This window comes from Lissotriton helveticus, chromosome 11 (assembly GCF_964261635.1).
Source record: "Lissotriton helveticus chromosome 11, aLisHel1.1, whole genome shotgun sequence".
In the NCBI taxonomy this organism is placed as follows: Eukaryota; Metazoa; Chordata; class Amphibia; order Caudata; family Salamandridae; genus Lissotriton; species Lissotriton helveticus.
Window position 1 is genome coordinate 600,913,830 of NC_136072.1, and position 16,535 is coordinate 600,930,364.

The 16,535-nt window shown below is 41.9% G+C and overlaps 1 protein-coding gene across 1 annotated transcript in view; it reads right to left on the minus strand.

Annotated features, from left to right (window-relative positions):
- Positions 1-15,590: 15,590 nt before the first annotated feature.
- Positions 15,591-16,535, minus strand: part of GK5 (glycerol kinase 5) — a 155,071-nt gene continuing 154,126 nt past the window's right edge. The window contains exon 16 of the mRNA XM_078666415.1: positions 15,591-16,105. Within this exon, the coding sequence (XP_078522541.1) occupies positions 15,954-16,105 (152 nt within the window). The 3' untranslated portion in view covers positions 15,591-15,953. The remainder of the gene's footprint in view (positions 16,106-16,535) is intronic.

The following is a 16,535-nucleotide window of genomic DNA, read 5'->3' on the forward strand; positions in this document are numbered from 1 at the left end:
GATAACCAACCTACTTCGGAAAGGGGCAATCTTGAGGTCAACGATTCATCCCCGGGGCTTTGTCAGCAACCTTTTCCTGGTTGAGAAAAGGGGAGGCGGTGAACGCCCAGTGATAAATCTCAGGGAGTTCCACACTTGGCTCCTATATCATAACTTCAAGATGGAGGGCATCCATCTTTTGAGGGGCCTCCTTCAGAATTCGGATTGGATGGCTCGTCTGAACCTGAAGGATGCCTACTTGGTAGTCCTTATATTTCTCCCTCAAAGGTGTTTCCTAAAGTTCCGTTGGGACTCTCAGGTCTTCGAATTTACATCCCTTCCTTTTGGGCTATCATTGGCCCTTGGTGCTTCATCAAGCTGATGAAGCCGGCTGTTGAACATCTACGAGCTCATGGAGTGAGACTACTCGTATACCTGGAGGACATTCTGATCATGGACCAATGTCCATGCCGTCTCTTCCTTCATATACAAATGCCAATAGATCTTCTGGAATCTCTGGGTTTTGGGATCAACACGGAAAAGTCTGAGTTTACCCTATCCCAATCAGTGGAATTTCTGGGGTTCCTGGTAAACTCGATAGAGGCGACCCTGAGTCTTCAGAAACGGAAGTTGGCCAAAATCAGGCACAAACTCAGGAGAACTATCTCCAAACCCAAAATCTCCCTTCGACATTTGGCACAGATCGTGGGTCTCCTTTCGTCATCTATTCAAGTGATCTTCCCGGGCCCTCTCCACTTCGGGCAATGCAACAATTTAAAATAGTTGTGTAGCAAGGAAATGGGCCAGGTCCTGTGTCGTTTTTACGTCTTGAATTAGCGCTAGACCAAAATATTTATTTGATCTGGTACTTTATTCATACCTTTCTTCAACTGTTCAAAGTTGCAATAACACACCTGCTTCCTGGCCGCCCCGAAGCACACTCAAGGAGCTTTCACCTGCCAGGACTGCAGCTTCACAAGCATCCGCCCCACCATGCTGCCGACCAGGAAAAAACCCAACCACCTCAGATGCATCCTTCTCAACACCCGCTCCGCCCGCAAACACGCCGTTGAACTCTGGGACCTACTCGACTCAACCTCCCCAGACGTCGCCTTCCTGACGGAGACCTGGCTGAACCTCACCTCGGCACCCGACATAGCCATAGCCATCCCGGAAGGCTACAAGATCACCCGCAGGGACCGCATCAGGAGGAGAAATCGCCATCATCCACAGGAACACTCTCAGAGTCTCGACCAACACCGACGACACCCTCAGCACGCCAAACACCTGCATTTCCAGATCCACACCGACCCCAACACCACCCTCAGAGGAAACCTCAACTACAGACCCCCCGGACCCCGACCACAGTTCAGCGACTCCATCGCCGACTTAGTCAGCACACACGCCCTCGCCTCCACGGACTACACCCTCCTCGGGGACCTGAACTTCCATCTCGAGAACAACGACGACACCAACTCCACCACCCTGATCGACAACCTAGCCAACCTCAGACTCAGACAACTCGTCACAACACTCACCCACCCACTCTGCTGTCCAAACGCTTGACCCCATCTTCTCCGCAAGCCCCCACGTCTCTTTCAATCACACCACCAACCTCCACTGGACCGACCATCGCTGCATCCACTTCACCTTCAAGAAACCCACCACGCACCACCGCACCCAACAGATGCCTCGCCGCTGCTGGAGCAAAGTCACCGAAGATCAGCTAACCACCACCCTCACCCAGAGCCCACCCGCCGACCCCACCGATGCCCACAACCTCAGACAGTGGATCAACGACTGCAGCAATACCCTCGCCCGATCAAGAAACCCTCCAACAGTCACACCAACAAGAAAGCCAGCTGGTTCACTAAAGACCTTCGGGCCTCCAAGCAAACCTGCCAAAAGCTGGAGAAGATCTGGCTCTGTGATCGAACACCGGACAGCCACGCAGCCCACAAGAACGCCACCCGCAAACACCATCACCTCATCAGATCCGCCAAAAGGGCCTCCTTCAAAAACCGCCTAGACAACAATGCGCACAACAGCAAAGAGCTCTTCAACATCGTGAAGGAACTCTCCAACCCCAGCTCCAACACCAACGATGTCCCACCCTCGCAAGACCTGTGCGACTCGCTGGCCTCCTTCCACCGCAAGATCACAGACATCCACGACAGCTTCAACGCCACGACCGCCTGAGACCTCCGCCCCCACGACCACCATCCGCACCAACTGCCTGATCTCCTGGACCAACATCAATGACGATGACACCCTCAAGATCATGAACATCATCCACTCTGGATCTCCGTCAGACCCATGTCCACACCACATCTTCAACAAAGCCAGCACATCCATCGCACCCCATCTCCGGAAAGTCATCAACACCTCCTTCGAGACAGCAACCTTCCCGGAGAGCTGGAAGCACGTCGAGATCAACACCTTACTCAAGAAACCCAAGGAGGACCCCAAGGACCTCAAGAACTTCCAGCCATCTCCCGTTCCCGGCAAAGGTCATCAAGAAGACCGTCAACGCACAACTGACCCGCTACCTCGAGGAAAACAACATCCTGGACCCTTCCTAGTCCGGTTTCCGCAGCAACCACAGCACCAAAACTGCCCTCATCGCCGCCACCGATGACATCAAGTCCCTGCTGGACAACGGAGAAACGTCAGCCCTCATCTTCCTGGACCAGTCAGCCGCCTTCGACACGGTCTGCCAACACACACTACGAACACGCCTCCAGAACGCCGGGATCCAAGAGAAGGCCCTGGACTGGACCACCTCCTTCCTCTCTGGCAGAGCACAGAGCCTCCACCTTCCCCCTTTCTGCTCTGAAGCCACCGAGATCATCTGCGGTGTACCCCAGGGCTCATCCCTCAGCCCAACTCTGTTTAACATCTACATGGCACCGCTCGCCCACGTCGCCCGTCAGCACAACCTCAACATCATCTCCTACGCCAATGACACCCAGCTGATCCTCTCCCTCACCAAGGACCCCCACACCACCAAAACCAACCTTCACGAAGGAATGAAGGCCGTCGCTAAATGGATGAGGAACAGCCGACTGAAGCTGAACTCGGACAAGACGGAGGTCCTCATCCTCGGATCCACCCCTTCGGTCTGGGACGACTCCTGTTGGCCGACCGCACTGGGAACCGCTCCAACACCCACCGACCACGCACGCAACCTAGGGGTCATCCTCGACTTCACCCTCTCCATGACTAAACAGGTAATCGCCGTCTCCTCCTCCTGCTTCAACAACCTCCGCAGGATCTACAAGTGGATCCCCACTGAAACAAGAAGAACGGTCACCCAGGCCCTCGTCAGCAGCAGGTTGGACTACAGCAACGCACTCTACGGAGGAGCCTCGGCCAAACTCCTGAGACGGCTCCAATGCATCCAGAACGCCTCTGCGCGGCTGATCCTCGACATCCCTCGCCGCAGCCACATCACACCCCACCCCACCTGAGAGACCTGCACTGGCTCCCGGTCAACAAGAGGATAACCTTCAAGCACCTCACCCACACACACAAGGCACTCCATAGCACCGGACCAACATACCTCAACAGACGACTCCGCTTCTACACCCCCACCCGCCAGCTCCACTCCGCCGACCTCGCCCTCGCCACAGTCCCCCTCTTCCGAAGAGCGACCTGCGGTGGCAGATCGTTCTCCCACCTTGCCGCCAAGACCTGGAACACCCTCCCCATCCATCTACGGCAGACCCAAGACCAGCTGACCTTCAGAAAACTCAAGACCTGGCTTTTCGAGCAGTAGCAGCATTCCCCACCCCAGCGCCTTGAGACTCTCACGGGTGAGTAGTGCGCTTTACAAATGATATGATTGATTGATTGCATACCTTTAGATCGGCAATTTCCAGGGGACAGTCACCCAGTGGGAGAACATCCTTTGGTCTGTAAACTTATGAGGGGAATAAGAATCTCAGTTCCGCCTGAACCCTGGTATTCTACCATTTGGCACATTAATAAGGTCCTTTCTTTAATTAAGTCCTGGTCCTCGAATAAGTACCTATCCAGGAAGCAGCTATCTGCAAAGAGAGCTATGTTACTATGTTTGATCTCGTATCTCGGATGTGTGAGCCCTGGATATTACAGGTAAAGTCTTCACCCTGGATGGGGTAACTTTTCACATTACTCACGGGACAAAAAGTAATTCTAAGTTGATTTCCTATCCTGCCTTTCCCCAGGTTCTTAAGTTGTGTGGTGCGGGACATTAAAAGGTATGAGGTGATTATGGATGAGATTTGTCCACATGGTGAGAGACAGTTGCTGATTGCTCTCACAAAACCCCATAAAGTTGTTTCATCTCCAATGATTGCCAGGTGGGTCAGATGGGTCATGCAGGAAGCACATATTGATACTTCACTATTTGGAGCCCATCCAGTGAGAGGTGCAATGGCCTCTAAGGCATTTGGGCTGGGGGCTCGTCTTGAGGATATCCTTAATGCTGCAGACTTGTCTTCGGACCTTTTATTTTAAACCCATTCCTTCCCTAGCAAGCTTGGCGGTGAATGAGGTTTATACCAGCCGAATACTCGACTCCGTGTTCTGACATAGAATGAAAAATGTCCTAGCTAACGTAAAGAAAAGTTTCAATTTTATGGAGGACATGGAGGCGAGCATTAGCCCACCCTAACTGTTTCAGGTAGACTGACCTACTCCCCAACCCCCAATTGGATGGTCCACATACGTAGATTTATAATCATGGACAAGTTTGTTATTTAACTTGATGGAGATGTACGTTTTCTTGTCGTTCTCCGACTATATGGTTATGCTTTAAATATGTGCGGGTCCGTGATGACAGATATTTTGTGCTTTGATTTATTGAGGTTTGGAGGCTAACAAACAAGAGTGATCTGAATGGGAAGACGCTGCCGATGCAGGAAGAAAGAGGAGCATAGAGAGGCTACAAGGACTATTGTATCGGACCCGGCATTGTGATTGGATGGACGGTTCTAGATCCTCTCCCTAGTGTTCATGGGAATTGTAGTTTTTTGTTGATTGATTTACCTTGAAAAAATGGCTGCTGGAGAAAAAATATATTAATAACGCGAAGAGAGTTACAACCTAATCCTCGCCTCCATGTCCGTAATAGAATTGAAACTTTCCTTTGCGTTAGCTACGAAATTTTTCATTCACGAATATGTTCGGCGGAAAAGCGATTAGCCCATCACTCAAAGCACAAAACATGAAATTGGTTCCATTTCATGCATATGCATCCACTGTAATAAACAACAAGATCATCTCCAGTTTAGACAACATCTTTATGAAATGTGTACGTAATTTATTGTACTTCAGGTCTACAACTCCTCATTGCATTATGAGATTGGGATTGGGCCTAAAATCCTTAGTATCACTTACTGTGAACTACATTGTTGAATGTGCTAAAGCTGATTCATCTTCACTAAAACATCTGATATACGAATAATTGGGGGGAACTATATGTAATGGTACAGAATTGCACTTTTTATTGACAAGACTAGAATCCTACGACCAAACGGACCGACATGCACTGGGGCAAATGAACAGCTCTGCCTGGAAAAATGTAATCCGCAATACGTTTACTATTAAGCAGTGGGCCTTAGATCTGACACAAGCCACAAAATATAAGGACATGGACTTAGCGATTGACAGTTGCCCTGCACAGAGCCAAGAATATCTAGGGCTATACTTGCTGGGGCATGTAAAAAATATTTTTTTAAGATTCAGACTGTTATACATTCTGATCTGGGAGTTTGAACAGAAATGGAGCCCAGTTTTTAAAGGAAATACAGCCTGTCGTCACTGTGGCTCTGCAGTTGAATCCCTCATACTTATTAGATGTATCTGCCAAAAACTGTTGTCAATAAGGAAAATACCCTTAGGCTCCTTGTTTAAAAATGCTAAAATAAGAACTGTGGAAGCCATTAGATATTGTTTTGGAATCAGACAGTGCAATAATAATGCTGAGAATTTTTTTTGATCAGGCCTATAAAGCATTATCTACGTGAATCCTAACCTTTACCTGTGCACTTAAGGGGAAGCCATATAACTTTTATATAATTGAGCATTGGATTTTTCCTTTGGGACAAATGGCCGGTTGCACAAATTCAATGACCTGTATGCATATTGCACACTTTGGCACATTAGCACTTTATCATATTAGTAAAAGGCAATCGACTGAGCCAAAGATGGCTGTAAATGCAGTGGTCATTAGTAACCCCGGGCAGAGAACTCCGCTCCGCTAGCGGAGTTTATGAAGTTTTGCATACTCCGCACTCTGTTGAGAAAGCCGGGGTTCAGGCAAAACTCCAGAGCGGAGTTAGCCGACCCCTCCACCCTCAATTATAAGAAAGAAAAAGGCACTTAAGTGCTGTGGTGTCTCTGGGCTGCCTCCTCCTCGCCGTGGTCTCTTTCTCCTCCTTGTACTGGCCATCCTCGTAAACCCCTAAGTTGTACGTCATATGCGTGCAAGTCGTACAACGTAGGGGTTTGAGTGGATAGGAACGGCGAAGACGAGGAGAGACCACGGCGAGGAGGAGGCAGCCCGAAGATGCCACCGCAGGTAAGTGCCTTTTATTTCTTATAATAAATTAGGCAGGGTGGAGGGGAGTTCCACTGAGTTTTTTTCCAACTCCGTAGAACTCCACGTAGTGGCACTCTGCCAACTCCGCCCGGGCTTAGTTGATAGTTTGAACTATGTGACCAGTGCTGCCAATGGCTGCAATTGTGAAAGTTAACCTATGAAATATTAATGGATTAATAGAACTTATATTACCATTGGAGTCGTAATATAAATAGAATTTATGCTCAGGAGACTCATGTATGGAACCTGAATGTCGCTAGCTAGATTTGTACGTTTTAATAGTAGAATTTTATATATGATATGTATTTGCCGAACTGTTATCTATAAGGAGAAAACATTGGATTTGATTCCCCTTTTGTATAAATTATTAGTTGCATAAACTTTATGAACCACTGTGTCGTGCACGTTTTTGGCACATTAGTACCTTATTATATTGGTAAAATTAAGTAAGTCACTCAAGATTGAGAGAAGGTTGCAAATGTGGTGGTCAATGATTTTAACAACATTGTCAGTGCTGCTAACTGTGGAAATCGGGAGGTATACTTATGTATTCTTACAATAGTTAGAAGACTAAGGAAAATATATGGATTCATTTTATGTACACTACAGTTGAAGTCAGACCACAAAAATAATTTTTATACTTGGAGATGTATGCACTGAACTTGTTAATTGCAAGTCAGATTTGTACGTTTTAATTGCAGATTTATGTTATCCTTTAAAAAATCTATTATATTTGATTCATATTTTTTATTGTAATGATTGAATAATACAATAAACGTTATTACCAATACTACAAAGTGCACAAACGATAATGTGTGGAGATGTCATCAATTAGTATATTGATTTATTTTGATCGTATTCAAATATTTGTTTCCACTACATTTCATAATTACCAAAAATGTGCTTCATTTCTGCTTTCCTAATTCTGGTATATTCTCAAATATCTGCACAGTTCAATTACCGACATTTACATTATGTTGTGTGCTACAAAAAAATAACATTGTACAGCCTTCCTCCTGCACAGCCCTGGTAAAGAGCATGATTGTCACATGAATACTCTCACTTCCAAGTCCGAGAAAGAAAAGTAAACACCAAGGTCCCTCCAAACACAGATCCTGGCATCTAACCACTGTCTTTGAATGCACAGCAAATATGACAAGATAAGAACAAGATTTAAAGGTCTTTTTACAGAAAGCGTGTACTGGAGGAAGAATACAGTACAAAGGGTGTGAGCCACGGAAGGGACAAACTCAAGCTGGACAGCCTAAAACAAATCAAGCCAGCAAATAGAAAACAAGTAAATGTGAATTACAAAACACAAAGCCAATGGTCACCAATGGGAGAATGCATTACCCAGGGAAGCTTTTCGAATGTCCCCAAGATGTTGTTAGAGATACCCAAGAGACAGCTGCGCTGTCTGGTAGGCTTTGACTTAAAAACCAAGGTACAGAATACAATGACAAAATACTCAAAGTGACCCTCTCCCTTTGTCCTAAAACGGAATCAAACAATGGCTATGGAGTACGAAAACTAATCTCTAGATTCCATTTTACACAATTTCTAAAAACCACAGAGAAACATCAAACAATAATTTTACCTGTATACTGTATTTTCTACCATTTACATTTCTAATACATATATCATCTTATTCTGATCCATTACAGTGCTTTACTGCCTGTAAAATATTCACAATTTATATGCTTTAATCAATGGAAAGATTAATTTTGGTGCATCATGAAATATCTTTAGAAACAACACAGTGGACATGATTTAACAAAAAGAAAAACATAAAATTAGGACAAGCTGTGCACCAGAGGCTTCATTATGAATTCTCCCAGAATTGTGACACAACTATAACATGAATTTACCAATGAGGAATCAAGGACGATGTGTTACAATGGGAAAGCCATACATGAGGAATATGTTTCTCATGTCTGTAAATGCGTAGTGGAATTACATAATTGGTAAAGTACAGCCCCTGCAATTAGAATACAATAGACTGTACAAAGCTGTTTGAAATACATCACAGAGCTCTTTACTTACCCCATCACTATCACAAATGGTTTTCACATTAATAGATAATGCAATTAATACCGGAGTGATTTCTATGTTATATTAAGGCATATGGGATTATAGCGTGGATAAAGATCTGATCATTAGCGAGGTGAGAAAAGGTTGTGAGACAGCAAATCTTAGTAACGGGATAAAGGCCCTATTGAAGACGCAACAGATATTAATTAATGCAAGTTTTTGACTTAAATATTGACATTTATTTAAAAGGACGTACATAACAGCAGGCATGGGCGTAATTCGCGGATTTACAAACAAACTCTGCGAAGTTTCGCAAGTGGCGGAATGCAGTGTGAACTGCAGTTTGTGCTGGTATTCCTGCTACTCGGGTATACATTCTCTCAGAGCGGCAGCTCACGCTTGCTAACTTACGGTTCGAGATTGCGAACTCACCGTTCGCGAGTGGTGAAAAAACTCCGCCGCACATCGCGAAGCGGAGTTTTCTGCACTCCGCAAACTCAGCGAACGGAGCGAAGTTCACTGCCCAGGCCTACATAACAGCACAAACATTACGCAAAATGGATAGTTACCAATGTGCCCTAGTTGCAGTGTAGATGCAGTGACATTCTGCCACTTGACTTGGACCGGTCTAGAAAAAATAATCATTGAAGGAGGTTGTGGACGTTATGATAGATATGTTAAGATGCCACTGCAGATGACACACAAAGTTGGTCTATTATGGGTAACTCCATTTCACATGAAAAAGAAGCTAAGACAAAAAAGTAACACCATTTACGTTGCTATAGAATAGGAGTTGGATAGCAATGTATCAGTCACCTTGGATAGCACCCGAATTGAAAGAGTGGGTCAAAGATGTATTGGAGAGGTCAGAAGCAGATAAAATGCACATGAGTAAGATTGCCAAACGGGCTGACAAGCACACTTCTCTAAGTTAATGTTTGTCTTACACCTATTTGCACTGTATACTGAACAAGTTAATATTTTTGAAAAGCAAAGAAGTTGTAAGAGGAGTCTCCATAGGATCGTTTTCTCTACTCAGTGTAAGGCTGCACATAATCATGCTGGCTTGTTACTAAAATTTACATGTATTCTCTCACGTGCTCTCAATAAAAAAAAGCATTATTTGCTTGCATTTTCGAATATTAAAAAAAATCATATATGGAGATATTTGTTGAATTTCTGAATATCCACTGAATTCAAATAATTTTAAGAATTAATGTATAATTACATGCACAATCGTGTGAGTAGGCACTTCAATGAAACTGCTAGAGAATGGAAAAGAATAAACAAATACAAATGAATCACCACCAAATTATCAATTATTTAATTCAAGAACTTCTACTTAAGGAGTCTTAAATCATGGTTACATTTGTGTTATTTCTTTTTTACAAATGAGTTTGAAAATGCTAATCACCTGGTACAATATGCATTACTGTTACACAGTTATTCAGAAATGTCATACAATTAGGATTTTTCACAAAAATATATGGAGTATCTCCTTTTGATTATTGTGACAATGTTTGGCAATCACTCGTACATCACTTAGTCAAAGGTCAACCAAAAGTTTTAAAACAAACAACAAATATTAGAAATTACTTTTTTTTATTGTTCAAGGTTAGATTGGCCATACTGGCTGTAAACAAAATAGTTTGTACAGAATATGAACCACCAAGTCATTAAACTACTGAAATATATTCAATGAAGACTTCTACTGTGTTCCGACACATGCAACAACTGTGTTCTAGAAGTTGTATCCACTTAATTCTTTGTAGCATTAATAACTCTGAGGCATATTCAAATATTAGATATTAATGCCAAGGCAGTCTCTCTCCCTGGATCACATATTTCCTGTGGCCAGTTATTAAACATTTTCCAGCTTATCCAATGGAATTAATTATGCTCAAAACGCAATTTTTACTAGTTCTCTCACAATATCAAAGTTTATAAAAACGTTGACATGTATATCAACTATTAACATATTGCTTAGGGTAAACAGATGCAAAGTTAAGAACTGTAATTGTATATTTTCTTTTACATGCTTACCTTGGTTATATGTTTGTAGTCAATACAGTGGCATAAATATATGTGTAGGTCCATAATTTTGACCTTGATATTGTGACCTACATCTGTCCTTGACTAATAAAATTCCCCTTGCTACAGTAAAGGGTGCACAAAAAGACAACTCTCATCTGCTGAAGCACAAACATTAACAAAGAATATAGGCTAACTATGGGACCACATAATTACACTGCAACTTTAACTTTCAGATGGCCGGGCTCTACCTATTCACTTATTAGGCAGGAATCCCCTTCAAAAACTGAAGCCAACACTTTCTTGTGAAGAACAATCGTTTCTAGTGTTGGATTTTGGTGTAAACCTACGGGTTTTAGCGTACTTGAAGTCTATACAGCAGCATTGCTAATATACCCTGTAAACTAGGCTTCACTTAAGAGTCCTCCCAAATTCTCAACAAATATAAGCCAAAGAAGTCTACTGCAGCAATGTATGTGAAATAACCACCTGTTATACATTTTGTGATCCCTTCAAAAGTGGCCATACAGATTTCAGACATCATTAGACTAATAAAGCTTCAAGTTTTTGGATTCAATATGAATAAGACCTATCCGAGATGGATTAATGGCTCACATAATAATTTCTGCAAGTGAGGATCAAAAAGGGATACATCTGTTAAGTGAAGTAAGGTAGAATAATTAGACAATTACATGCTTCGTAATTTGTGATTCACAAACCTCTCTGAAAAGTATAAAGTAAAATAACGATGTGCTATTCCAGTTTCGTGGGTGACCAAGTGAGGAAGAAGGCAGTTATTGGAGGAAAATGGTAAACTCATCTCAGAAGAAATCATGGAATTGTGTTGTTCTGAACTGGGTGCAGTAAACTGGGATCAGCCTCCATTAAAGAAGACAAAAAGCTAAAACATATCTTAATTTACAATACCAAAGTAGTAAGACAGAAGCTATGTGGGTTCTAGAGTATTATGTTGGGTGGAAACAATAGAAGACTTGATACACAGAATGGTTCTTTAAGTTCATGAATTCTATGCTCCTTGTCAAATTCAGAAATTTAGAATCACACTTTGGAAAGCACAGACACATTTTCGTACCTCATTTTTGTTATATATGTCGAGCAATACAAAAATACCAACACACATATAAAACACATGCAAGATGAAAAGACAAGAGGAGAAAAGAAATGGACAATTCCGACTTACTTAATATTAAATTGTCAAGGACTCAGTATTGATATGTCACCGGTCACCTGCTAGATTAGCACCACTAATATCACAGTTGACCATTTGTTTTGTTATGTTTTAACCGATATTGTAATTTATGCCTATTTGCAGGTATCTGCGGGTCTGTCATTTTGCGTTGCCATATCTACACCATACAACATTATGGAGTGCCCTGTTGGTAAAGATCACTACCAATAACTAGACCCATGGTATGCAGAAATGATTTAGAGCAGTGGTTTTTAACCTGTAGCATGAGGACCACTGGGGGTCTGCGAGGCCTACTCTGGGGGTCCCCAACTATTTAGCAAAATTAAATATTAAAATTAATAAGTATATGCAAATAAAGAACAAATAGTGATTGTGAATTAAACATAATGTTTCAGTATTTGTTTTTTGGATGCTTGCTTCTATATTTTTGTGCAGTGTTTCGAGGTTCAAATCATAGAAATTGCTGAGGTTGGGGTCCCCGGCTTCCAATAATGACTTATTGGAGGCTCCCGCATTCCAGTAAGGATTCAGGGGGAGTCCAGAGAAGTCAAGAGGCCAAGAACTGCTGGTTTTGACAGATTAGTCCCATTCTCAGGTAACTTCCCAAATACATTTGAGCAAAATTACCCATGCTAAAATTGTTAAGAGAAAATGTACCATATTATAATAAAAAGAAAGCCCTGACCCCACAATCAAAAAAGCTTTGGATTTTCCACACTAGGCAAAGTACCATGCTTGAAAACCACCTGCATCCCTTGTATAGCACTAACAATGATGGATAAAATGTCCTTAGCAATACAAGGCTCATATAACATCTTCATAATAGCTTACAGGATAGTTGCTTAAATTTGCTACCTACCAATCTTCCAGGGCTCGACAAAGTCCTCTGTATATTTTATCCTAGTAGTACTCTAAACAGTCAACCATTCTGACATGTAGCTGGTGATCACTAATCTGTCCTCAAGATGGATCCACTTCTGGCGAACATACAGGTGTTACAGGCACCCTTAAACAAGCATTTTCAAAGCCAATAGGTCTTACACGTTAAACCTGGCTGTGTAAATGCTAGTCTTGTTTTTTTCTAGATGGCCACCAGACATGATCACCAGCAATTATCAGAATAATTTTCTTATACTTTAAGAAACTCCACTCAAAGATTGGCACTGCAGATCCGTGTGGAACTCAGAGCTCGGGTCGAAAGTGGGTACGGAGTTCCAATTAAGAGAAGAGGGTGAGGGCAACAGGGAGCCATAGCGAGGGAAAACAGACCCTCGGATGCACTGAAGTGTAAGGTTGGACCTCAGCAGTAGAAGGATTTATGCCATACAATCAAAACTCAGTTAACGTGAAATGCTCCTTCGGCAAGATAACCACAAGAATAGGATGGAAAGTTATCACATCAGTATCAGGGAAGCTAGACAGACAAGAAAGCCATCCAGTAATAAGGAAGTAGCTCACTCAAAGCCCACTCTATGAATTGCATTGCTCAAAATAGAGCTTCCAGAAGACACAGTTAGAGTTGTATGGGGGAAAACCTCAAAATGAAGGGATGCTTAAAGAAACATACATACATAAATAGATTGATGAAAGAAACAAGGAATATGTAAACATATTTTGTCAGTGTTTTCTTGCAGAAGTAAAAGAAAAACACAGTAGCAGAAGATCTTAGTTGAGCATATGAGAGTTAATGTAACAACCGGCTACCATCACATTCATACATTTTTCTTTGCTTTATGTAGAGTAGTGCGTGTGAGGGTTGCCAAATATATGGCACCTAGAATACATTTTTGCCATTTATTTGATTTTTATGCCACCTTTCTGTCCTATGGCTCTATAAAACGCGGTGTTCCTCCCATATCTATTTAGTTTAATGTTTTTGTTCGTATTCCATCAATGAGCAAATTCTACGCAGATCTACATTAAACTGTTTATCCCTGGGGAGATATTTAGAGGCTCCACCCATAAACCTCTCAAGTGTATAATGCTCGGACAGGAAAAATGATTCCTGGTGAGAAGACAGGTCAGATGTGGGTGTCACTGTTGTCTGATACAATGCAGAATTCTGATCTGGGCCACTAAATAAACTAAAGCGAATGTGCAAAGTTAATTCATTTTCATGTGCTCTCTAGTTCAGCTTTCTCAAAAATGTCTTTCCTTAAATGGTATTCAGACCTCTGAAAGTCAATGTTCAGGCAACAGTGAGCGGTGCGCTAGCTATCAGCAGTCACTTCCAGGTCTGACAGACAGGAACATTTCAGGATCTTGTAAGATTCCATGGAAAAGAGGGAGCTATGTTTGCAATTTAGATTAAGGAATTTAATGCACTTCAACAGTCAGGCAACGGCTATCATTAGCTTTTTTATTTTAGTTAGTTCTTCAACAGACCTGCAGACTGTGTCAGGTCTTGTTTTATTAAAATGGTCCCTCTTTTTAATGTATTCAAGAAGCAGTGTAGAGTCAAAGCCCCGACACTCCCTCCTGCACTTTCCAAAGTACATTTGAAGTAGCCTATTAAAACACTCATTAGAAAGCAATCCAAATGTATTTCTATATCAAGGCTTTTTAATGAAAATATTACAGATGTCTGGTGTCTTCCATTCCACAAGTCTAACACTATTCAAACAAAGTGTTCCCGACCTATAAAGCAAGGACCTTCTTGTATGTGTGAGAGAATGTAGATCAATCTAAGCATCCTTTGTTCTCTCTACCAAGAACCAAAATACACGGGCAAGTACACGTATATTGATTGGTATAGTGTCCACTAGGATCAATGCCAGATCATTTCACGCAAGTCACCTAATGAACAAAAGATCGTTAAACACTTCTAGACAAACTATACTATAGAGGCTCCATCTAATCCTCACCATCTAATCCCCACCTTGTTTTCCCTGGACTTATTTAAAACCACCTCATGGGAACTTCTCAAGAATGGTCCTTAATGTATTCTTGTCTTTTTAGATTTGTGTGTGAAATCTTACAGCAGGACCCTGGAAAGTTTTGCAAATTATTAGTCAACATTCAGGATGATTGCTACACAATTACAATCCAGTTTGATCATTGATATCCCCTTTCATACTCCAACCCAATGAAGGATGCAGATGGTAGAAACTCTTTGAACAGGTAGAAGGTAAATGAGACGTTACCCGAAAAGGCACACAGGTCTTGATTCAGGCATAAGTCTCAATATCAACATATATGTTACGATTATCTACACTATCTGAACAGGCTGTCCTTTCCCATAAGCTTTTCAATATATAGATTTGCTATTGCTTTTGATAAACACAATACAACATTTTTTATTTTCTATCCAAAAGATTAATTAGAAGCCTGAATTAAAGTGAACACGATTTGCTCAAATTCAGCCAGTTAGGTAAAAAGTGTTTGAAATCAGTATAAGGGGTTCTCCGTGAGACTGAGAAGGAGGACATTTTTCTGTTTAAAAGTGGATTACTAAAGAGAACATAATTTAAGTGCCACAAATAACATAATTCTTTATAGTTGTTTGGGTGAGGTTTGCCACCAGTACAACTGCAAAATTGATAGATAATTAAATTATGTATATATATATATATATATATATATATATATATATATATATATATATAAGAAAATGACTGCAGTATTTTCTGGAAGTGCTTCGTAAAAACTTACATATGAAAAGACACTTTGATACATTTGGCTCATGGTGTGAAATCACACATCCAAAATTAAAAATCTCTAATGGCAAATAAATCAGGACTAGCTAAAGTTGTCACACACAACAATAGAGTCTATTAGCAGCACTGGCACTCAATTTCCAATTTCTTATTACAGCGTAAACAATTTGTAGGTAATAAATCACAGCAGATAACATTAATAAAAAGGGTGAACCCTGTGCAATTTTTTGTTCCTAATACTCCATTGCTGAAGAACCTACCTGTACAGTTGAAAAGCAGATCAACTATGTTAAGTCATTGTATAAAAGTTAAGTTCCGTGCAGACAGTGGTCCCTCTCCGGCATAAACTCCTACGGCATATTTTTATTACAAAGTTCAGAGGTATTAGACTGGAGGAATTAAGGCAGCATTTTGGCAGAATTTGAAAAAACATTAGACGTAGCAATGGCGTGTTGCTCTGTCACCGTTGGGTGCTGTACCAGTTCATACAGCGCACAACAGCTTTTGTCCAGTTATCCATCGTAGGCTCATAAAACGTTCGCTTCTTTTGTGGCTTAAAAAGAACATCAGTCTGTCTCAGTTTCTTTAGTTCTTCTTTGCTGCTCCAGAATCCTAAAGGGAAATTACCAGAGTGTGTTGTTATTACCACATACCGTGACCTACATCTAACACAGCACAACAGATCACACATATGCTACCTCATCTTTCAATAAGAAAAACCTGCAACAGAGTTTAACACATTTGCAGCTGCTGTGGTCAGGTGGATGGACCTTTCTATCCCTTTCCTAAGTTTAACGTGAGTGACGTTTTTATACAGTATTGTTTTTTTCAGGTGTCATTGAATAACCTGTGGGAGGGTTGTTTGTTGTAGGTTTCTCTCTTTGGGTTTACAACACTTTTATCCTCATTTGGGTGTGCTGAAATTGGGAGTGTATATCATGCTGCATTATGTACATAGGTGCAGTGATAGTGTGCCATTGGTGACAACAGTTAGCGGTCTAGTGCTGCATATGAAAAGCTAGGCAGTCACATTGTTGTATGA